The sequence below is a fragment of the Pelophylax lessonae genome (genome assembly GCF_965119305.1).
Source record: "Pelophylax lessonae genome assembly, chromosome: 4".
Classification (NCBI taxonomy): Eukaryota; Metazoa; Chordata; class Amphibia; order Anura; family Ranidae; genus Pelophylax; species Pelophylax lessonae.
Window position 1 is genome coordinate 600,847,838 of NC_138771.1, and position 25,135 is coordinate 600,872,972.

General features: G+C 45.8%; 1 protein-coding gene across 1 annotated transcript in view; it reads left to right on the forward strand.

Moving 5' to 3' along the window:
• Positions 1-25,135, forward strand: part of LDLR (low density lipoprotein receptor) — a 234,743-nt gene that overhangs the window by 48,044 nt on the left and 161,564 nt on the right. Inside the window, exon 4 of the mRNA XM_082257269.1 lies at positions 10,791-10,913. Coding sequence (XP_082113395.1) covers positions 10,791-10,913 — 123 coding nt within the window. The remainder of the gene's footprint in view (positions 1-10,790; positions 10,914-25,135) is intronic.

Sequence of the window (25,135 nt, forward strand, 5' to 3'; positions counted from 1 at the left end):
TGATGGGAGTTCAGGTGCCTTCTTAAGGTGGTTGTCCCTAGGTGAGTGTTGGGCTTACCGCGACTTATGCATTGACTGCAAAGGCTGCAGATGGCAACACTGTTGTCAGCAACGGACACATTAAAAAGCCCACACTGCGGAGCCATGTGGCGGCGTTCTGGGAGCTCCAGATGTGACTGTACATGGTTGATTGCTCACTCCTGATACATTTGCAGTCTGCTTTGTACCTCTTGTGCAATGCAAGTTCTGCCTGCCTCTCCTCCCTATCTGCCGGTCCGTCTCTCCCTCTGAACTCCCCTCCTCTTCCTCTCTTGTGGGCACCCACGTGACGTCCATAGACACGTCATCATCCACGTCACCTTCCCCACCACTAAAAATCGAGATCTCGGAGTAGGCAGCCACAGCGGGGACCAACCTCCTTGGACTGATCTGGGTACTGTCGTCAGACTGCTGAGTGGCGGCTGTTGCTACCTCCTCTTCCTGATCTGATGCCAACAATGGCTGCGCATCGCAAATGTCTTGTGATGGACCGGAAAATAATTCCAGTGACTCAAGCGGAAGGGTATGTGGTGGTGGTGTTTGTGGTGGTGTCTTTGGGGGTGCACACAGCAGAGAGTGAAGAGGGTGCAGATAGAGAGGATGAGGAGGGTGCAGAAGAGGAAGGCTGAGTGAGCCACTTAACCAAGTCTGGTGCGTCCTTTGATGTAATCGAACGTGCCTTCTGAAACTTCACACTTTGGCTCCGGCCTACTGCTCCTGCCCTACCCCTACCACCCCTGCGTAAGTGTCTGCCTCTTCCTCTGCCTGTCATGTTTTTAAATTACCCTGTGACAAAAGTCTCTAGAGAATCGCAGTATATCTGGAAAAAGGTATATAACACCCCGCTTCAATCTGTGGTATTGGGGGGCCACAGGTTTATCACGCCAGTTCTACAAATAATTGGACAGTAACTGTTGTCATTGTGTGTAGCAAAGTTAACACAGCAAAAGAGGCCAAATTTTTGCAGGACTAAAATACAATCTTAGAAAAGTATACTGTTAAATAACACCCCACTTCAATATGTGATATTGGGGGGGGGGGGGGGGGCACCGTTTTATCACACAAGTTCTACAGATAATTGGCCAGTAACTGTTGTCACTGTGTGTAGCACAGTTAACACAGCAAAAGAGGCCACATTGTTGCAGGACTAAAATACAATCTTAGAAAAGTATACTGGTAAATAACACCCCACTTCAATATGTGATATTGGGGGGCCACAGTTTTATCACACCATTTCTACAAATAATTGGCCAGTAACTGTTGTCACTGCGTGTAGCAGAGTTAACACAGCAAAAGAGGCAATATTGTTACAGGACACAAATACACTTATGAAAGTATACTCAGATAACACCCTACTTCAATATGTTGGTAGTGGTGCTGGATTTTCTGTACCTCTGCTCACTATCTGTCATGTAGCCACAAACGCTGATATTATACAAGGAAAAACAGTGTTATTGCACTCTGCTATCAATATTCTCATTTTGAACAACTACAGTCTTCATATAACGATTTTCTCCTGAAGAAGCGCACCTGGCGCGAAACATGTAGAGAATGTTTGTGAAAGAAAATACTGCTACTGAATATTGAGCCCTTAAAACCACCATCATCGTTGGAACCGTACTATTTGCCAATTAAGTTTATTGATAACAACCACGGGTTGTCCGTTTTTTTGTCTTCTACTAGGTTTTAGATGGCATATTTTCTCCAATGAGGTGGTTATAGGGGCTATGGTTACATTGATTATTATATCAGCACCTACGCGTGTTTTTAGGATTTTGTCTTTAGTCTTGTTTTGCTTTTTGTCTTACGTTTGTTTTGTACATATATATATATATATATATTGCTTTTAACATTTTCAAAATAAAAATACAATTTTTTATGACTTAATTATCCTGTTATGGTGCTAACAAAGTCCATTTAGTTCTATCCCCTCTATATGTGAATAAATTAGGACGCAGCACAGAATTACCCCAGTGTCCACAGCGTCATCCTGTGGTGACACCAATTTCCTTTCTACTTCAATATGTGGTATTGGGGGGCCACTGGTCTATCACACCAGTTGTTCAAAAAATTGGCCAGTGAGTTTGGAACTGTGTGTATCAGAGTTAACGCAGCAAAAGAGGCAATATTGTTGCAGGACACAAATACACTTGTAAAAGTATACTCAGATAACACCCCACTTCAATATGTGGTATTGGGGGGCCACTGGTCTATCACACCAGTTGTTCAAAAAATTGGCCAGGGAGTTTGGCACTGTGTGTATCAGAGTTAACGCAGCAAAAGAGGCAATATTGTTGCAGGACACAAATACACTTGTAAAAGTATACTCAGATAACACCCCACTTCAATATGTGGTATTGGGGGCCACTGGTCTATCACACCAGTTGTTCAAAAAATTGGCCAGTGAGTTTGGCACTGTGTGTAGCAGAGTTAACGCAGCAAAAGAGGCAATATTGTTGAAGGACACAAATACACTTATGAAAGTATACTCAGATAACACCCCACTTCACTATGTGGTATTGGGGGGGGCACTGGTCTATCACACCAGTTATAATACATTTAAAGTGCTTTTGTCACTGTTTGTAGTATTGCTGAAGCAACGCTCAGTCACCACACCTGTCACAATGCTGCACAGTGCACAATACTAATCCACTATAATATGCTTTCTACAAAGTATATTATACCATGGATAACCCCCCTCCCCCCCCCATATAGTGCACTGCACACCAATACCAAAAAATATTGCAGCCCTTTAAATTACTTTTTCATTTCATTTTTCATTTTCATCTGAAAAAATATTTTTCACATCCAGTTGCTTGTTTTTTAAAAACAGGATGGCATCCATAGCAGCTGAGTTAAACATAAATCTCAAAAGAAAGGGAGCAAGTAAAGAGAGCCAAAGGGAACCTATAACTTACTCACTCAGCGCTTTTGGGACAAAGAACGAAAAATTAGTGTTGTATACTACCAGAAAAGTGGTATCTCACTAATAGATCTACAGCAGCTGCTATACAAATGATTAATATTAGAAAAGGTGTATAGATAAAGACTAGAAGGTAATATGTATAGCAGCACATCAGGACCAAATGTCTAAAGTCCTAAGAATGACCAAAAACTAGCCAATTCGCATAATAAAGTTCAATATACTAGTCCTCAGTAAATGCGGTGAAATCCTCTTCAGTGTTCAGATAAATACAGGATGGTGTACACCTCCACCGCACCTCTGTGAGCCCCCCATGTAGTAAACACGAACCCTTAAATCTTGTATATGGCGCTGTTTTGGAATTACTCCAGCAAGGCTCCCCACACCGGTCCGCTCTCATATACTCCAACCAATGACCTCTTGTCACGGGCCGCCAGCACTCCTCCAGATGTCTCTCAACACCAATGGCACCATAAAATCATAAGGGGGAACTCATAGTGTAAACCGTTTAAAAATAGGCTTTATTGCATAAAAGTATCCGTAAAAAACGAACTCACATTTTTGCATGTATTCGCAGCTTTTTGTATGTCAAGACACCCTCGCGGCTGCACGATCTACCGCCACTTAAGTTGCTCGTACCGTCTGCGGCTCGGTACCAGTTCACGGATTTCTGGGTTCCTGTGCGTGACGTCAGACGCTCCAGGTTGTCTAGGTGACCGCGTGCTCACGCCCTGACGCGTTTCGTCATCAAGGACTTCAACTGAGGACGTGGGCACGCGGCACGGTCACCTCCTTTTATCATCCTCCCATATGGGCGGTGCTCTCCTCCCTGGCCGGCGGTGACACCGGAAACTAACAAGGGAGTATGATAGTCACCACCACTGCTGGGGGATCAAATGTAAATATTCACATAATACGAAATAATCATCCACCGATATAAAAGAACGTGTCTCTTCTTCAATCCAGCGGCATATGAAAAAGGGGCATGGGGTTTCTGGGGCATTGAAAAAGGAGACCCAGTATGGAGGGGCTCTAACTTGGTGAGAGAACTATCCAAGAGGGAGACCTACTGGATCTACCAGACTAATGCACTCCATCCGAATGGGTTGAATGTCGAGTTAGATATCAAGTGCTTTATAAGCAATTATTAGGGTCCTGTTTGCAAATAATTCCTTTAAACCCTGGTGTGCTATTGGCTAGGTTTCCTCCACTGTCCAATAAGAGCCCTCATTGGAAACAGTGGGGAGACTCCCCAGGCACAACAGGTCACACCTGGAAGCTTGTGACAGCCTAATTAAATGATCAGGCCCCCCTGATATGCAGACAGGGCCACCTATATGCTTTTTCCTGCTTTTTCCTAGCACCTACCTAGGAGGGTGCTACATCCACCCCCCCCCCCCATTAGCTCTGAGGCAGCCGCCTCCTACAAAAAATCCTACAAACTTGAAAAGGGAAGAAACGGATGTACAAATAATTTATGTGAAAAAATATATAGACATCTTTGTACTGTACACACATATACAAATTATTTAAGGTGCATGAAAGGATGCACCCCCCACCAAACAAAAATCTGCTTGGTGAGGATTAAACAACTATACACATCCTGACTGTCTACCTCTACCGTGAGCCCACCTGTAGAGAAATGAAAAGTTAGTCACATTTCATATACAACCATTATAGAACTAACTACCTGAACAGTTGAATGAGAAGACCCTCCCCGCAGGGGCAGCCTTCTCACTCCATTCCCTGACTCTCCTGCTATTCAGTGCTTGACACGCCCGGTCCAATTCTTCCCCCTCCTCCTGGGGGAATTTATGCCCTATAACTGACTACCTATGCAGAGTCCTGAAGAAGTCCACTGCAGCATCTTCCTGCAGCCTCTCACAGTACTTCTCCTTTTTGGAAACAGGGCAAACCACTGGAGCCTGAGTGGCCTGCAGTCCTGCTGAGTCAGGGAAACATAAGGGGTCTTTCAGAACACCCCCACCAGACTTCCTGGTTGCACCGCCCATTACTGCGACAGCCACCCACTTCTTTCCTTCTAACTGAAATTTCTGTGGTCTTTCAAAACAGCATTTGTAATCCATGAGATCTTGGCCCGTTGGCCCAAGGGATCTTGTGAAGTTGAAGTTCCTCTTTAGGACCCTGGCCAGATGGCCCAAGGGGTCTGTAGAACAACAATTTTTCCAACCATGCTTGAACAGCAACCATAACTGTGAACTTCAGCATTACCCTTTCTTTTCTCTTTCAATTTATTTTATTTTTTTAATTCTTTTCAAATATAATACTCTGGGTGAGGGACCCTGACAAGGGCTCCCTGGCTGTCCCGCACTGGGATGGACCAAGCCTGGCCCGACCCGTCCGGGCTATGAACTTCCACCTGGTCGATGTATATGGACCGTCCATACAGCCACTGAGTCTTTACTGGGTCAATTTTCTCTTTAAGGTCAGTGCTGGGTGAATCCTGAAAAGGTTTAGGGACAAAGCGAAAATCCCAAATGGCCTCATCAAACCAGCAGTTTCTTTTGGCCTCTATGTTCAACATGACCCCCCTAGGAGCGTATGGATAATCGTAGCCATACTCCATAGCTACCTTGCGTTGCATCCATCGCTGCATTCTTGAGAGCCTGGGGAGGGTCTTCCTGTTACCTCTCCCAGGCAATGAAAAGGGGGTCTCCCCTCTTTTGATCAGGGAGCTATAGGCTTAATTTTGGTCCCGAGCTTGGGCATAGTTTGTAGGTGGCTCTCACCTCACACTTAGACCCTGTGTCACCAGACGGGCTAGTAAGACAAACTTTCTCCAAGGATATCACCAATATAGATCAAATCAGTATTCCTCTTCATCAGAAGATAAGGCTCACAGGTAACAGATCACAGGTCCATAAAGCGGGTCACAGGTCCATAGGAAAACAAAGGTCCGGACATAGTGCATTACCGCAATAAATTACTTTATTGAACATAGCATAAAATCATAAAAATTACCTTGTAAAGCACTATACAAGTGCATGTGATGAGCAGATTGTATTACACACAGCGGTCTCGACCGCAATGGATGGCGGGTGACGTCACCGGCCCCTCCCCCTTCACACGCGTTACGTCCCACTGCACGGGACTTCCATAGCTGAGGAAGTCCCGTGCAGTGGGACGTAACGCGTGTGAAGGGGGAGGGGTCGGTGACGTCACCCGCCATCCATTGCGGTCGAGACCGCTGTGTGTAATACAATCTGCTCATCACATGCACTTGTATAGTGCTTTACAAGGTAATTTTTATGATTTTATGCTATGTTCAATAAAGTAATTTATTGCGGTAATGCACTATGTCCGGACCTTTGTTTTCCTATGGACCTGTGACCCGCTTTATGGACCTGTGATCTGTTACCTGTGATCCTTATCTTCTGATGAAGAGGAATACTGATTTGATCTATATTGGTGATATCCTTGGAGAAAGTTTGTCTTACTAGCCCGTCTGGTGACACAGGGGCTAAGTGTGAGGTGAGAGGCTAATGAGACTGGGTGGAGGATTACCAGCACATTGAAGAGCACTGAATGTTTATATCTTGTGCATGCTTCACCATAATTTTCACCTGTGGACTGCTCTCCTCGATATCTTCTTCATAATCCATATTTGATAGCGCTGCACTTTTTGTTATATATTTGTTATTGGGACTTTTGGTTTATTGATCCTTTAGTGCATAGCAGCTTTCTATTATATTATTTTATACAGTTGCGCTGAATTTTTATCTATTATTATTTGTAGGTGGGTTGAAGTCTAGGACCCTTTTAGTGTAGGCCTCACAAAACCCCAACTTTTCTGCCAGCTCCCCTCTTTCAATGGACTCCTGAGTCTTTTTATCAGGCACATTACTGGTTATAGGGCCTGGTGAGCTGCTCCCAGCTTCAGAACCCCAATCCCATTCCGTTTCATCCTCGGATCTCCAATCATCAATCCCTTCCTCAACGGATCCGTACTTATACTGAAAGGAGGGAGACCCCACATTAATGACCCCAGCTTCTTCCTCACTACTCCGACTGGTCGGTGAGGCCTTGATGGCCGCTGGCCATTTTTGCTGAGATATAGGAACAGGGGCAGACCTTCTTTCTGCTGCGGTGGATTCCGGTGCATCCTCTGGCCACCTCCCGGCCTGCTGAGCTAGCATGCACCCTCTTCCCAGTGACTGAGTCCCCTGTACCGACAAAGCTGAACCACTGTCAGTCTGCATGGTCTCCAACCTCATCAGCACTCTGATCAAGCCCCTCCCGCCTACGCGGAGGAACCTGGACTGCGTGCCTGTCATTTCCCGAGTGAGCCCTGACACCCAAGCCACACACATCTGTCTGGGCCGACCTTCACTCTTCTCTGCCCGCAGCAGCAGGTAGCCGCAATGCCCATACTGACTTCACGCTTGCACCTTCATAGTGACTCTCTCATGCTAAGGACATACCGTGCCAAGGTACTCCTGACCTCCTCCTGTGCACAGCGCCAGTCTTCCTTCAGGCAACATCCGTATGCCTGTGTCCCACACGAAAGTGGGGCTCGGCTTCCCGGTCTGCTCCAGGATCTGCGCAGCAGGTTCTCCGCCAGTGGGTGAAGTGATCATGGCTGCGCACTTTTCTTCTCCAAACTACTCCATGGTGCTTCTCCTCACACGTGTCTCCCTCTCAGCCACACCCGAAGGGGTGAGTATTATATGGGCTCCCCTAGTCACTCCTGATTGGCTGGGCGCGACCGATGTCTCCACCCATACTCCTTGTTTGGCGGTGGCTCCTCCTGCTAGGCAGTGCCTTCTGGATCGCGCTTTCCCTCGCGGTGCAACAACTCCTCCCATGCCATGCTCTCTCTCTCTAGCCCGCAGGGAAGTTGTTGCAAAGCGGACCATGTCCCTCACCAGACATGCATCCACTCTTCTTACTTGCAACAGGGCCCCAGCTGCACCTCCCTCTCCTGGAGCCAGCTGTCCCTCTTTGCCAGGCAAGAGAATTGTCCCGCTGTCACATGCACGGTCAACAGTCCTCTCCCCGACACATGTTCAAGTAAGGCCCACCATACTGTATCCGAAGATAGTCCCACTGCCCCTTTCCGGCATGGCCGACTGCAATCTTCACAGTTTACTGCAATTGCTGTATAGAACAAATGTCCCACTGTCATAAGCACGGTCAACATCAGTCCATATAGCCTGCACACACACCTGGCCCCTGGCACCTTGCTCCTCGTGCCACTGGCCGCCATTTTCTTTGTCCACTCCTGGACCTTTCTCTGTTAAGCAGCTGCAGCTTTTATTCACTGACATACATCTCTTCCCTGCTCTCCAATACTTGATAGCAGAGTACATCTCATAACTGAAGTGGAAGGTTCCCACCAATTTGCAGTATTGCCTGGAACATTTCCGTTGCCACAGGCTACATTCCATGTGCACATCAATCTTCATCCCACTCTCCCTGTCTCCAGCAGAGCTGACCTCACACTTGTCTAGGGTTTTGGAGTAAAGTCCCGGGCACAAAAATAGAGATTTTGACTTTCTGTTGCAGCCGTTGCCTTTAGCAACCAGCCTGGTAACCCAGGGTGAAATCCCGGATAAGCCCCCAAATGTAGCAGGATTCCCAGCCGTTTTGCTGGATATGGGTCCCCGGGTGCATGTTTCTCCAAGTGTGAGCACTGAGACAATGACCAGTCCAGTATCTTTGGGTTTTTTGTATTTATTCAGAACTTGGATGGGAGAAGGGGATGAGTGGGATACTCCTTTGGCTCAACTATGCACAATTTGCTAGTGACAACTGAAAAATGGAGATTGGCGGTGACTTGACGCTGGCTAGATGCCGGTCAACGCCGGTTGACATTAGTTAACGCTGGCTTGCTGCCTGTTGACTCCAAACTGACTTTGGACTGCTTTCTTACATAAAGAAATCCTCTTTGAGCTCCCTTAAGCACTCCTTGCTGAGGTAGCTACTTGTACTACTGCTGTGCTGCTAAACACTTCAGGGCCCACACCGGCACCCTCTTTCCCTCACTTATCTTCAGGGCTTAGACACTGGCACCTCCTTTCTCTAAGCCTTCTCCACAGGTTAGCTGGCTCCCAGATCCCTCTGACCTTCTGGAGTGGTCCCCTCTCATGGGCAGACCCCTGGGCGGTTTCGAGTACTCACGACTCTGTTTTTCCCCAAAACTTCTGCCCAGCAGCTCCACTTAGTCCACAGCACTCTGGATCCCTCTCTGCAGCCCAGCTCAACCTTCATCCTCTAGGCCGACTGCCCAGGACACTTTCACTAAAGCTGACAGGAGGAGAGACAGCCGTCACCCTCCTCCTGGGACTCTGCTTCCCACCAAAGTCTCCCTGTCACATGCTCCCCTCAGACTTATAACTCATCCCAGGGTGCATTGCAGCAAACTCTGCCCACTGAGATAGCCATAAGCCCTGGTGTGCTATTGGCTTGGTTTCCTCCACTGTCCAATAAGAGCCCTCATTGGAAACAGTGGGGATACTCCCTAGGCACAACAGGTCACACCTGGAAGCATGTGACAGTCTACTTAAATGATCAGGCCCTCCTGATATGCAGACATGGCCACCCATATGCTTTTTCCTAGCACCTACCTAGGAGGGTGCTACATCCCATAGTTTGTAGATGCTATAACTTTCACACAAAACAATTAATATACACTTATTGTTTTTTTTTCTTTTTGACCAAAGACATGAATGAAGCAGAATAATTTAGCAAGAATTATGGCCTAAATTTATGAAGACATTTTATTTTATTGAATATGTTTTATAACAGAAATTAGAAAATATCGTTTTCTTTTTAAAATTTTTTTTTTTTTTTTAACAATAATTTTTATTAAAGGTTTTCATGAGAGATTGACAAACAGAAATTTCAAAGGTACAGAAAAGAGTACCGTCAACATGAACATAACAGCTTCAAGTATCCTAGTACAATTACAATGCATGAATGTTGAAGAAGAAAGTTCTGGTAGTATAGGCAGTCTTTGCATAGCATATGCCATACATCGTGAAAAATTGACATATGGATACGCAGTGTAACCGGGTACCTGGCAATACCCAAGCAGGACCGGCATCGGGGTCACGAATCACCCAATGCAGCAGATAGAGAAAAAAAAAAAGACACAAAAAACAATATAGGTCATTCAGCCCACTGCCACAATCTGACCCCAGTGCCGCCCATATAACTGCCCATAGGGTAAAAACATTGGAAGGTGTAACTGAGCGAACGGTACATGCCCGTAAGGCTAAAGAGATAGGAATAAGAAAGAAGGAATAGCAAGAGAGAAGAAAGAAAGAAGGTAATAGAAAGAAAATTTAGCAGGACCCCGCCCAGCACCCCCCCCCCCCCCCCGTCCCCGAACTCCCGATGCCCCAGACTCCATTAACTACTTCCGGTAAGATTTCTTTTTTAAATTTTTGGTCTTTTATTGTTTATATAATACCACCAAAAGAAAGCTCTATTTGTGTGAACAAAAATAATATAAACTTTACAGTTTATATTATAACAGTACAGTGTTGCATGACCAAGCAATTACCAGTTAAAGTAGTGCAGAGCCTAATAGAAAAAAAATGCTCTGGTTATGAAGGGGGTAAAACCTCCCAGAGATCAAGTGGTTAAAAGGATCTAGAGAACCCGAAGCAAAGCCACATTAACACCGAAATTAAATACAGACTCCATACAAACTGGATTATTGTGGCATCTGATTCCAACATGCCTGCACATGTTGGGCTCAGGAACAACAATTACAAGCACTGCACTTCTGTTATTTCCATTAAGACATTTAATTAAGCATAATCATTGGTCACCTTCTTATATACTGTTGGTCTCTTCTCAGAATTCAAGGCTTGCAGATCTACCGAGTTCAGCTGTGGTGGGAGAAGAAATCGATGTATTCCCCTGATATGGAAGTGCGATCATGACCAAGACTGTGCGGATGGCTCAGATGAGAAGGACTGCGGTATGTATCTCTTGTGATGAAGAGGTGTGGATAACCTCTGCTAGGCAATAATACAGAATCAAAACCACAACATCTCCTGACACCCCTTACTGTGCCTGGAGCATGTATAGAGCAGAACATTAACTTTGCTTGTACTAAAACATGTTGTAGCAGGCTATCGCTATCGGAACCCTCTCCAGACTGAAAAACTGCAACCAGTGCTGTATCCCTACCTAGCCCATTCCTGGCAGACAGGTCAATGTAAACAAATGTAGCACTGCCCCCTAGAGGACTACTGAGAATTGCACTTTCTGTTTTCCCCTGGGTTACTCTTAGCAACGGATAGCAGACAAATAGCATTGAAAGTCCTTGGCTCAGTCAATAATCAATCCAGGGGATTTTTTGTATTTTATTTAAAACTGGGATGGGAGAAGGGATGAGTGGGATACTCCAACTATGAACTATTCACAATCTTAAGGACAACTAGCTGTAGTGTGCGGCAAGGCCGCTGCTTCACCATGTCACAGAAGTGAAGATAGATAATCTGATCCTTTTTGAGTTACTCTTCAGGATTCTAACTTGGCACCCCCTTTCTCACTTGCTGTGTGCACTGACACCTGTCCACTGACTCTCCACTGGAGCGGTCCCCTTTCCTGGGCAGACCCCTGGCAAGCTTCCCGGTACTCACGGACACTGTTTTTCCCAAGGTTGTTCTGCCTCCAACTCCACTTGTCAGCTTCCTGGACCTCCTGGCTCAGCACCACACTCTTGGCTCACTAGGCCAACCGCCTGTGACCACCTTCCACAACAGACAGGAGGAGAGACAGCCATCACCCTCCTCCTGGGACCTGGCTTTCCGTCCAAAGACACCCTGTCACATGTGCTCTTGGCTTTTATAACATATCCCAGGATGCACCACTGTTTGTGCCAACCCACTGGAATAGTCATAAAAGCCTGACAGGCTCCCCTATTTGATACAGTGGGGACACTCCCTTAGTCCAAATGAATCACACCCTGAGCACATGTAACAGGCCTAGCTACTGATCAGGCACCCCTGATAAGCAGATGGGAGCAGGCTATGATTTACCTGCTACTCCCCTGTTAAGCAGGCAGAGCAAACTATTCTTACTGCCTAGCACCTATCTAGGAGGGTGCTACACAAAATAGCGGGATAGTGAAAAGAAAAAGGCATTGGGTTCCTTCATAAATTCATACCAAACGATCAGTTCTGGTATTGATTTTAATTGGGAACCCTATGCAAATAAAACAAAAAAGTTTGGGATCCCTTAAAAATCCATATGTAGCACTGCCCCCTTGAGAACTGCTGAATTCTTTACCTTCGGATCCCCCTGGGTTACCGTTAGCAACTGCAGCATGCACAATTTAACACTTTAGTCATTGGCTCAGTCAGTGAACAGTCTAGGGGTATGTAGTTGTTTTTTATGTTTTATTTAAATTAGGGATGGGAGAAGGGAAGAGTAGGATACTCCAAAATTGAACTACAGTAAACCCCCCTCCATTGCGGGGGTTACGTTCCGGACCCAGCCGCGAAAAGTGAAATTCCGCGAAATAGAAAAACCCTATTAAAATGCATTGTAGGCATGTTTTTTTACTGTCACTGTACGTGTAAAAGCATTTTAAGGTCTTTAAACACACTTTTAAAACAATAGAAACTCATTTAAACACATAAAAGATACTGAGAGACAGAGCAAGAGCTATGGAAAACACAAAAATATTTCATTTTTAATGATTTATATAGTAAAATAACATTACAAAAAAAAAACGTGAATTACCGGGACCGCAAAAACTGAACCGCGATGGAGCGGGGGATTACTGTATTCACAATGGATGAAGACTTATTGCTGATAATGCAGCCAGGCTGCAGATTCACCTTGCCACTAGGTGAAATTTAGGTTAAGTCTCTGTATAGATGACTTGATTTAACAACTATCTTCAGGATACCCAACTAGTATCCTCTTTCTTTCCACCAACTGACACCTGTCCTCTGACTGTCCCACAACAGGGTGGTCCCCCTCAGGTCAGGCCCGTAGACACGATCCCAGTGGCGGCTGGTGCTCAAAATATTTTTTTTGGGGGGGGGGGGGCGCAAACAGAAAAATGTAATAGGCATTGCTTTGTGGCAAAAAACGCGGTAAAAAATTGCGTGACTTTGAGGTTACAAAAGTGTGAAAGGGGCCTTCAGTAATTAAGGTATAGCGTGCCCCCTTTCAATGCAGAGAGATCAGCGTGCCCCCTTCAAAGCAGAGATCATCGTGCCCCCTTTCAATGCAGAGATGCCAGCATGCCCCTTTTCAATGCAGAGATACCAGTGTGCCCCCTTTCAATGCACAGAGACCAGCGTGCCCCCTTTCAATGCACAGAGACCAGCGTGCCCCCTTTCAATGCACAGAGACCAGCGTGCCCCCTTTCAATGCACAGAGACCAGCGTGCCCCCTTTCAATGCACAGAGACCATCGTGCCCCCTTTCAATGCAGAGATGCCATCGTGCCCCCTTTCAATGCAGAGATACCATTGTGCCCCCTTTCAATGCAGAGATGCCAGCATGCCCCCTTTCAATGCAGAGTGACCAGCGTAAGCATGCGTCCCCTCGCGCGAGACCAGTGCACTTACCGTCCCAGGAATAAATCACAGGCATTGCTATTTAAACTGGTCTGGTATGGAGGACTGATCTGCATAGGTGTGCAATGGCGGAGTAGGGGCAACACATGACATTTGACTAGTAAGTATTCACATAGATATATATTAAAAAAAAAAAAAAAAGATTCCAATTATGTCAATTTGACAGCTGTCAAGTGATGCCTGGAGCCATCTGAGGCTTATGAAATGATCATCCAGCCCTAGAACTGATGCCATGATCATTATTAGGGAGGTGATCTCAATAAGCAAACCTTTTTATTTTCTATGCCATAGGAAGGAGCAGAGCTGACATGGGAGCCATGGTCACAAGGTGCGCATTAAAATGCTGGTCACAGCTGATGAATGTGAGAGCTCCTCCACTCCTCTATACAGGGCACAGACAGCACTGATCTCCTCCATCACACAGACACACACACCCGATCCTACATCTTCTGCCATAATGCTGCTCATCTGCCCTTGGAGAAATGAAGGGTGCCCCCCCACCCACCACCTACAACGATCCCCATCATCATAATCATCACTATAGGTGTAACATGACTGAAGATGCTTTGCAATAAAAAAAAATCTCCTACCTTCCTGATGCAGCAGTGGACTGTGACTTGAGCTCGGAACACCTTGGAACCCCCTCTCCCTGCTCCGCTTTGCCTGCAGTCCCAGCCCGGCCAGTCCTCTCTGCAGCTCACCTCCCTCCCCGGCAGCGGCGGCTCGCGGCTTCTCTGGCGTGGTTGCGTCTCCTCGAGTCCTCAGTCCTCCCAGCTCCCGCCTCCTCCCCAGCCAATGGCATGGGGTTTGCCTTTCAGCCAATCAGGAAACGCGTATCAGACCCGCTTCCTGATTGGCCAGGAGGAGGATCCCTGTGACAATAGCGAATTTCCATTCGCTATTGTCACACAATGGGTGGGCTCGGGGCGCACTGCTCTGCGCCCCGGGTCCACCCTTTGCTGAAGCCTATTAGAGCCTCTGGCTCTAATCAGGTGATGCAAAAAAAAAAAAAAAAGCCCATTGAACTCCAACACACCGGCCGCCACTGCACGATCCCCTGTACTCACCATACTGTTTTTCGAGGGTCTCCAGTGTCTCACCCCCTCCAGTCAGCTCTCCTGGACCTCTGGTTTCAGCTCCTTCCTTCTGGTCCCTAGGCTGACCGCCTGCGACCACGTGCCACTGCTGTAGAAGAGGAGACAGCCGCCACCCTCCCTCCGGGACTCTGCTCACCAGCCAAAGACCCCCCAGCACATGTGCTTCTGGCTTTTATACCACACCCCAGAATGCACCGAGACAGCCTGTCTGTGCCAATCACCGGGACTTTATCAAAGCCTGTGTACCCATTTATCAGGTTTCCTCCACTGTCCAATATGCCTCCCTATTGAAACAGTGTGAAACATTTCCTAGACCAGATGAATCACACACTGAGCACCATGAGCAGACCTAATCCACAGATCCTGCTCTCTGGTAGGCAGAAAACAATATAGATTTGTCTTCTGCTCTGATAGGCAGACCTAGCCATAAACTATACTCTCTCACTAGCACCTACCTAGGAGGGAGGGTGCTGCACATACCAGAACCTTATCCAAGCATGCAGCCTTGCAGCCTAGGTAACAGAGGGTGAGTTATTACCCCCCCCCCCAATCCTGATCCATACAAGGCCACATGCTTTCAACATGGGAAGAGTAACTTGCCAGGGGGGAGCTGCCTGACAAACCACCTTGAATCCATGTTAATGAGGACAAGGGACTTTCTGCCAACTCTGGGTGGGGGCCTGAGGATGGGGAGCTTTTCCATCGTCCGCAATGCAAATCCTCATCTATCATGATGAACAACTCCCACTGACTCACTAAACGAAAAAAATACATCACCCCGAAATGTCTAATCATGTCACTCCTGTCAAATAACAGCTCTCGGTCCCCACCCCACCAAAGAATTTAAACAAACGGTCAGGGTCTCCTGTGTGATGTCACCAACCCAATTTGGACATTACCATATTTAGTCAGTGAACCCATACATGTTAGAAAGCTAACAATTTTTTTCCATCGGAGCGGTAAGCAAGTAAAGAAGGAAGAGAAGGACTAAAGAGGTAAAGAGCGAATAAGGAGGGAAAGAGCGAATGAGGAGAGAAAGAGAAGAAAAGGGGGAGGGGGATTTGGAGAGTCAGTTAGCTACAGAGGACGGAGTGTGTTATCTCCATCAACTATTGGATCCCACATCCAAGAGAGCCTTACCAGTTGTAGCGGCCCCTTTGGCATCGAGTAAATAACAAGAGGAGAGCTTCTGACGGGTGCAGTACTTTTATTCTTTTGCATCAAAGGTGTGCAGGAGGGTTGAACACCACCAACGTTAATCTCATTAACACCTTGAGCACCGTAAACCATGAGTACCGTAGCACCGTGAAAACTGTAAATGACATACAATACATTTGTTTACAGTGATCACCAAAAAGGGGGTTACAAGGTTAATTACAAATGTGAAATTACAAGGTGGATTACAGTTGTCTGCACACATATCTAAATGACATTAACATCTAAGGAAACATGACTACATGTAAAATGATTTGGGTTATCTATAGTATATTTTAAACTAACAGCATGGACACAATTTATGTCTAACAACATATATACTTTATATATAATGCACTTTTACTGGATACCTCGCTCCGCTTGCCAAGGGGTGCAACCTTAAACCTTAGAAATCCTCCATAGCAATCATCTTCCATGAGGTGCTGCTGACATGCATCTAAATGTGAAATCTGAGTCACAAGAAAGGCCTTCCCTCTAAAGCAGGAAGAAGGAGTGGTTCTGGTGGTTCTGCCGATTAAACACTCGCCAGGGAAACAAGAGGAAGGCAGAAAGGTTCCACCTGGCAGTAAGTACTGAACAAAGGTTTAAAGTGATAAGCGAACAGTTACACCAGTAGATAAACATGTTCCTTAGAGTCCAGGTTTTCGTGTACACCTATAGTTTTTGCTGTGCCATCAACACCAGATCCTCCAACCGGTTCAACTCCTCTACCTTCCTTAGCCACTGCCCAAGTGACGGGGCCACGTCTGCTTCCATGTTAGAGGGATGCAAGATTTGGCAGCGTTAAAGAGATGACATAGTATAGATTTCTTGTAAACTCTGGCTGGGATTTTGGACACATATAATAAAAAGAAGGCCGGGTCCTCAGGAACCTTATAATCGGTAAATTTTTGGAAATTTTCCTGACCTCTTTCTAAAAACACCCAATGGTTGGGATAGGACCAAAAGACATGCAGCAGCATCCCACGCTCCTCCTGACAATGCCAGCATCGATCGAACGGGGTACAGTACTACCGAGAGAGGATTTTGAAATTTGTTTCCTGCACTTTTGTGCAGATCGAGGACTTTAAAAAGGAAGTTGAGTTTCCTCGGTAATTTGTACCTATAGGCAGGGTCAGTGCTAGACTATTCTGCACCCTAGGCAGCTACTTGCGCCCCCCCCCCCCCCGGAAAGGCCGCCCTGCTGCAGTATATGTGCGTTGGGCAGTTCAGAAGCCGATATATACAAAAGCAGAAGTCTTTTATTATAATAATAATCTTATATTATATAAAATATAGTATTATAACACAATTATATTATAAGACTGCTGCTTTTGTATATATTGTATTTTCCTTCTGATATAATTTTGGGGAATGGCACACAAGACTACTGCTTATATAATTTACTTCTGATATCGCACACTGGTCCACCATCCATCCCGATTTCTTCTCTCATCTAGATCATCAATCCAGTATCCAATATCCATGACCATGACCATACATGGTTGACATGGTGATCCATCTGGGCCGGCTTGCACCCTCCCGACTAGGCTAGGCAGCAGTGCACCCTAGGCCGCTGCCTAGTTCACCTAGCGGAAGCCCTGGCCCTGCCTATAGGTATGCCTATGATAAGGCTTACCTATAGGTACTGTAAATATCTCCTAAACATGCACCGTTTAGTAGATATTTACTTTGCATGAAGCCAGTGACATCAATGGCGAATGCCCTCTGTAGGGCATGCCTGTGCATGCGTGGGAGTGATGTCATCGCAGCTTCGGCCAATCAGATGGCTGGAGGACACAAACCCAGAAGTAAGACTGCTGAACATGTCAACCATGTCACTGGTAAGCGGATGGCGCTGCGGGGGCTTTGTTCTAAGGTAAGTATTTCAAAATGAGCTAGTATGCGATGCATGCTAGCTCATTATGCCTTTGTCTTTCAGGTTTTTCTAAGGTTTACAACCTCTTTAAGGCGAAAAGAATTATATTAGTTTGTTGTACTTTCGTGAATTTCTTACCCAGGTCCGACTTCCATTTTGCAAGAAAGGGCAGTTGAAAGTCCTGAAAGTTGAAAAGGGGGGTGAGACCAGTAAAGAATAAATTGTCGAGAGGGTATGGGGTAGCAGACCTTTCTCAGTACAATGTTCTTCAAGCGTAGGCAGACAACGGCTAAAACTTACGGGGGTATGATAATAAGTGAAGGAAATGGTGTACTTGCTCCGCTCTCCAGAAGTCAAGATGGAAGGGGTCACCAGCGTCCAACAAGGCCTGCAATGTAAGCCAGGCCCCTGACAGCAAGAAATGGGAGGCTGAATAATGCCCTGACTCAATTAGTGAGCGGAAAGCACCTTCCCGGAGACTCAGGGCAAAAAGCGGATTACCCAAAATGGGAAACAATGGAGACTCCACCGAGGACAACGTAAAAATAGAAAAGAGCCAAAAGCACAAGCGTGTCATAGGCCCAATAAGTGGATGTTTTTTTAGGGGGGAAGGTAGATCACCAAAGCACAGAGACCAGCATAGCAGGGTCTGGCACTGGGCTTGTTCTAAATTCGGCCAGAGCTTAATGTCCCCTTGACTACACCGGTCGATCTGGCGCCCTAAATGGCTGCCTGGTAATATTTATGAGGGTCCAGGACAGCAAGGCCCTCAAATTGTTTAGGGAGAGTCAGCAGGGATCGGTTAGTCCTCAGGCATTTGTGTGCCAGATAAAACCAGTGAAAAGAGAGTGGACTGGCCTAAAATAGCTGGCAGGTATAACAATGGGTAGAGGCTCAAAAAGGTAAAGGAACTTCGGCAGGATGCTCATTTTAATGATATTGCAGCATCAAACCAAGAATGCAGGCCCAAGTGCCAAGCTTCCAAGAGGCTGCTAACTTTGCACATGAGGGGGGGGAAATAAAGGTCAAAGTTGTGAGAGAGATTAGCTGGAATATAGGTCGCCAAATGTTTCAAAGCCGGGTCCATCCATTTAAATTTAAAGCTGAGCTTCAGAGTCTGAAGTAAGGAAGAGGGGACTGCCACCCCCATTGCTTCTGATTTAGTGACCTTAATCATGAGATATGAGAGCGACCCATTGGTTTCAAATTCACAAAATAGATTAGGTAGAGACACCGAAGGGTTGGTCAAGCAGAAAGGCATATCATCGGTGTATACTGAAACCTTGTGTTGGGATCCCCGATACTAAGGCCTTTTATGTCAGGGTTTAGGAAGGGCTCTAAAGTAAAAACGAAATGAAGGGAAGATAGGGGGCACCCCTGTCTAGTCCCATTAGTATAAAAAAGTGAATTTTTCTGCGCTAATTCAATTAATATTATACAAAATTAGTATTATAAAGTGAAGCTGCTGCACAAAGGAATCACAGAAAAAAACCAAACAGATATTAAACAAAAATGTGCTGCGCTAAAGTATAGTGAATAATAAAATCACCAAAAATACAAAAATGTTCACGTGTGTATATAAAGGAGGATAACCTGAAATTAATCAGTGATCCTTAATGTGTTATTCCTATAAATATAAATCAATAATCACGTGTATCATAAATCATCCAGTGCAAATTACATAAAGACAATAAAGGTGCAGAAGGATATTTTAAATCCCAGTTAGATCCCAATAAAGTCCATACATAAAAACATAGGGGAAATTCCAAGAGGGTCTGCCACAGAGTCCCAGAAAGTGCATCTACACAATTCCTTGTGAAATAGGGAAGACACCGGTGTGCGAATCACCCAAAGAAATCAAATGGCTGCTTACCAGAGGGAGTTGGTCTCTCAAGCTAATGAGTAGACCACAGAAAGCTTGTGTGTAATGCCAAGGATGGCCACAGGATGTCTCCTTTACAGGCTCAATAGCGATATCCACATGATGGGAAACAAGTTATGACAGGGACATAGTGTAACTCCGTATAAAAATAATTTATTATCAGTAAAAGGCAGATAAAACACTCACATTTAAGATGTAAATTCAAAGCATCTAGCGGTTATATATTGCCACACTGGGAACGAACGAACATCTCCCACGCTGTTGGTGTCTATGGTAGCCGGCTTGTTGGGGGCGTGGTCACGTCACGTCTGGGTCACCCGACCGGTTTCGTCACACGCTTGACGTCATCAGGGGTGTGACGAAATGTGAGTGTTTTATCTGCCTTTTACTGATAATAAATGATTTTTATACGGAGTTACACTATGTCCCTGTCATAACTTGTTTCCCATCATGTGGATATCGCTATTGAGCCTGTAAAGGAGACATCCTGTGGCCATCCTTGGCATTACACACAAGCTTTCTGTGGTCTACTCATTAGCTTGAGAGACCTCTGGTAAGCAGCCATTTGATTTCTTTGGGTGATTCGCACACCGGTGTCTTCCCTATTTCACAAGGAATTGTGTGGATGCACTTTCTGGGACTCTGTGGCAATTTCCCCTATGTTTTTATGTATGGACTTTATTGGGATCTAACTGGGATTTAAAATATCCTTCTGCACCTTTATTGTCTTTATGTAATTTGCACTGGATGATTTATGATACACGTGATTATTGATTTATATTTATAGGAATAACACATTAAGGATCACTGATTAATTTCAGGTTATCCTCCTTTATATACACACAACGTGAAAATTTTTGTATTTTTGGTGATTTTATTATTCACTATACTTTAGCGCAGCACATTTTTGTTTAATAGTCCCATTAGTAATGGAAAAGGAAGGCAACAAGATTACCTTAACCTGTGGCGTTGGCAAGGTGTAAACACTGGAGATCCAACAGAGCATAAGTCTCCTAAGCAAATGTGTCATAGAATAGTAAGAATAAATTGCCATTTAACCCAGTCAAATGGTTTATGTGCGTCTGTTCCTAGGAACACGCATGGAGTGCGGGACTGGCTGGGGACATGAATCAGATTTAAAACTTTAATAATGTTATCCCTCGCCTTCAGCATCAGGATAAACCCCACTTAAGTTAAATGGTTCAGAGATGGCAAGTGTTGCTGGATTTGTGAGGCTAGTATCTTGGCAAATAGTTTCAGGTCAGCGTTTAATAGAGATATCGGCCTGTAGCTTCCACACAACATGGGATCTTTACCTTCCTTAGGGGGGACCGTGATAAGGGCCTAAAGGGACTTTGAATGGAAGGACACAGAGCCACCAAGCGTGTTTAACATGTTGACCAGGTAGGGACCCAGTGCGGCAATAGGAGTTTGTAATATTGAATCAGGAAGCCATCAGGGCCCGGCGTTGCCTGTCTTGGCCAAACCCACCACCATCTGCAACTCCTGTGGCGTAAAAGGTGCTTTTAGGTCTTGCAGTACAGGGGATGAAATTTGCAGCATCCCAGATGCTACCAAATAGTCATCTATCTGAGGTTGTGAGGAAGGTACCGAATTCAGATTGTAAATGGAAGAGTAAAAGTCACTAAACGATTGTGCTATTTGTTTGAGAAGGGTGGCTTTTCCTCTGTCCAAACAAGAGATGTGTGAGACATATGTCACTGAATGATGATCCCATAGAGATCTGGCCAGAAGCCTGCCAAACCTATTGCCAATTTCGTAAACATGTTTCCAACCTGCTTGTAATGCTGCTTTGGCCTTATAAAGAAGGAGGTCGGAGACTTGTCTACAGAGGCTCAAAAGCTCCCGTTCAATGTCAGAAAAGGGGGCATATTTGTGGAGAGCCTCTAAATGAGGAATGTCGGCAAGCAGGGTTGTCAACGTCGCCTACCTCTCCCGCCTACGATGGTCTCCATGTTGGATCAGGACTCCCCGAATTACTGTTTTTTGGGCCTCCCAGAGTATCCTGAAAATACAATCATAGGTGTTTGGAAGTACAGCTTTATCTCCTTAAGGAAGTCTGCAAGAAAAGCAGGGTCTTGAAGACGACTCATGTTGAGTTTCCACGTTGCGGTTCTGGAGCGCTGTGAGTCTAAGATGTTGTATTGCAAAAGAATTAATGCATTATCTGACACAATGGAGGCATCAACAAGCGAATGCAGCTGGCTATGAGGAATGAAGAAATAATCTATGCAGTAATATGTTTTTTGAGGGGAAGAGTAAAATGTATAGTCTTTCGCCTGAATGGAGTACCTGCCATATTACCGTGCCCTGTAGAATGACTAGGAGCAGAGGCGTAACTAGAACCTTCAGGGCCCTGGTGCAAGAAACCATGAAGGGCCCCCCGGACCCCTGGCCGGGGCCCTTCCCTTTAAGCCTGTGGCTCTTCCCACTGATCCTGGGACCCTTTACTCTCATTTCGGGGCCCTTTCACAAGTTCTGCACTGGGCCCCCTTCCTGCCATCTTGGGGCCTCCCAATGGTGGTGGAATGCCAGGGCCCCGGTCGCAGATTTGATCTTTGCGATCCTGGAAGTTCACCCACTGGTGTCAGTCGTTTTTATTTTTTGGTATTTTCATTGTATTATTTTTTATCATTTTATTTTATTTTTTTACAATGTCACTGACTATGACTCTGTCCATTCAGAAAAGGAAGGAGCTGATAAATGACATATTTACCGACCCCTTCCTGGTTATCTATTGTGAACCATCCCCTTCAGCACCCAGCAGGAGAGGGAGCACAGTAGGGGCGGGGGGACCAGGGAAGCACACAGGGGCCCAAAGACAGCAGAACACAAGTGAAGTGGATAGGAGGAGTGGTGGGGGCAGCATACAGAGTAACCAATCTCCTCCATTTTCCTCCTGCAGCTACAGGAGGAAAAAGGAGGACAGTGATTCCTCTACATGCTGCCCCTGCCGCCCCTCCTATCCAGGTGTACAGGGGAGCTGCATGGGCCCCCTGGAGCATGGGGCCCGGTTGCGATTGCAACCCCTGCAACCCCTGTAGTTACGCCCCTGACTAGGAGATACATTTACGAGAACTAGGAATGTGCGCAACAATTTATGCAGTACTTTACTTCTGCAAATTCACATCAGTGCCTGCCCTCAAGGAGCTTACAATCTAATGTCTCTATCTCATGCATACATGCACAGACCAGGGCCCATTAACCTATCAGCATTTTTTTCAAGTGTGGGAGGAAACCAGTTCAGCTTTGGGCACCATATCTTAAAAAGGATATCAGGGAGGCATGAAGGAGCTCAGCTATGAGGACAGATTAAAGGAACTAAATGTATTGTTTCTTGAGAAGAGGAGATTAAGGGGGGATATGATCAAGATGTATAAAGACATAAGGGGTCCATATAGTGAACTTGGTGTTGAGTTATTCACTTTAAGGTCAACACAGAGGACAAGGGGGCACTCTTTACATCTAGAGGAAAACAGATTTCGTTTCCAAATATGGAAAGGTTTCTTCACCATAAGAGCTGTGAAAATGTGGAATAGATTCCCTCCAGAGGTGGTTCTGGCCAGCTCACTAGATTGCTTTAACCACTTACCGCATAGTAACGTACCGATACGTCAGTACACTTTGCGGGTTTATACCGGGATGATGCCTCTAGCTAGAGGCATCATCCCGGTACCGTGGTTTGAAGCCGACGGTCGGCTTTCCGTCGGTAACGACCGATGCGGCTCGGGAGCCGCTCGATCGTTACCCGGGGGGGCGGGAGGGGACGTCCCCCCCCTCCCGCCGCCTTCCGTGGCTTTGCCCGGGGCTCCCGTCCCACCGGGAGCCCCGAGCACCCAGCCGGCACGTCCGCCGGCTGGATGGAGTCCCGATGAATGCCGGAAACGGCATCGATCGGGGCTCCGATGACGTAACCCGGAGGCGGCGTCCATGACGTCACTTCCGGGTTACTGTGCTGCAAAAGGCGGCAAATTTAAAAAACGGCTGTATGCAAAAATGCCGTTTTCGGCGTTTTGCATACAGGGAAGTGTAGTGGAGGGGTCTAGGGTCTTTTAGACCCTCGATCCCTCCATAAAGTGTACCTGTCACACATATTGCTGTCACAAGGGATGTTTACATTGCTTGTGACAGCAATAAAAGTGATCAGATTTTTTTTTTTTTTTAAAAACCTGTAATAAAGTTTAAAAAAAATAAAAAATAAATAGGAAAAAAAAAAAAAAAAATTCGCCGCCCCCGTCACCGTTAGCTCGCGCACAAAAAAAAACGTATACGCATGTCGAGCCGCGAATGAAATCGCTGTTCAAACCCCACATGTGAGGTATCGCCGCGATCGCCAGAGCGTGCGCAATAATTTAAAAAAAAGAGCTACACTCTACCTCTAAACTGGTAACCGTTAAATAAATTTAAAGCGTCGCAGATTGAGATCTCTATTGACCGTAGTTTGTCGCCATCCCACGGGGGGGGGGGGCGCAATTTTAAACCGTAACATGTTGGGTATCTATTTACTCGGCGTGACATCATCTTTCACAATATACAAAAAAAATGGGCTAACTTTACTGTTTAGTATTTTTTAAATGCAGTGAAATGTGATTTTTCAATTTTTTTCCAAAAAAATGGCGTTTTAAAGACCGCTGCGCAAATACCGCTTGACAAAAAGTTTTGCAATGACCGACATTTTATTCTCCAGAGTCTTTGCTAAAAAAATATACATAATGTTTGGGGGTTCTAAGTAGTTTTCTAGGAAAAAATACTGGTTTTAACTTGTAAACAAAAAGTGTCCGAAATAGGGCTGGGGCTTAAGTGGTTAAAAAAGGCCTGGATTCTTTCCTGGGTGTACATAATTTAAATGGGTACTAATATATTTATAGGTAAAGTTGATCCAGGAAATATCCGATAGCCTCCCGGGGGATCAGAAAACAATTTTTCCCCTGCTGTAGCAAATTGGATCATCCTTTGCGGGGTTTTTTCGCCTTCGTCTGGATCAACAGCGGGTATAGGATTGTGTAAATGGGATTGTATGGTTGGGTTTTCTTTACTGTTTTTTTTTTTTCTTTTATTGGTTGAGCCAGATGGACTTGTGTCTTTTTTCAACCTGACTATGTAACTATGAAACCCACGCAATCACAGGGAGAACATGCAAATTCCAGATAGTGGCCTAAGACCCGGTTCACACTGATGCGAGTGCCGGGTTCGCATGTAATGTCGGAGCGCACTGCTCCGACATTACATGCGATCAGCTGTGCGGTGCGAGTTTAGCCATACAGTTTGTATGGCTAAATTCGCATCGCACCCGGTGCAAACACGCACAGGAGGCATTTTTGCAGCCGCATCAGGATCGGATCGCACAGCGGTTCACACTTGTGCGATCCCATCCTGTGCGAACTGCACGATCGCACTGCGATATGCGATCAAACTGGGGGTGTCGTTAAGATTACATTGACACCCCCAGCGTATCGCATATGGCAGTGTGAACTGCCGGGGGTGCGTGTGCGATGCGGGAACAGGCTGCGAATTCGCAGCCTTCCCGCAT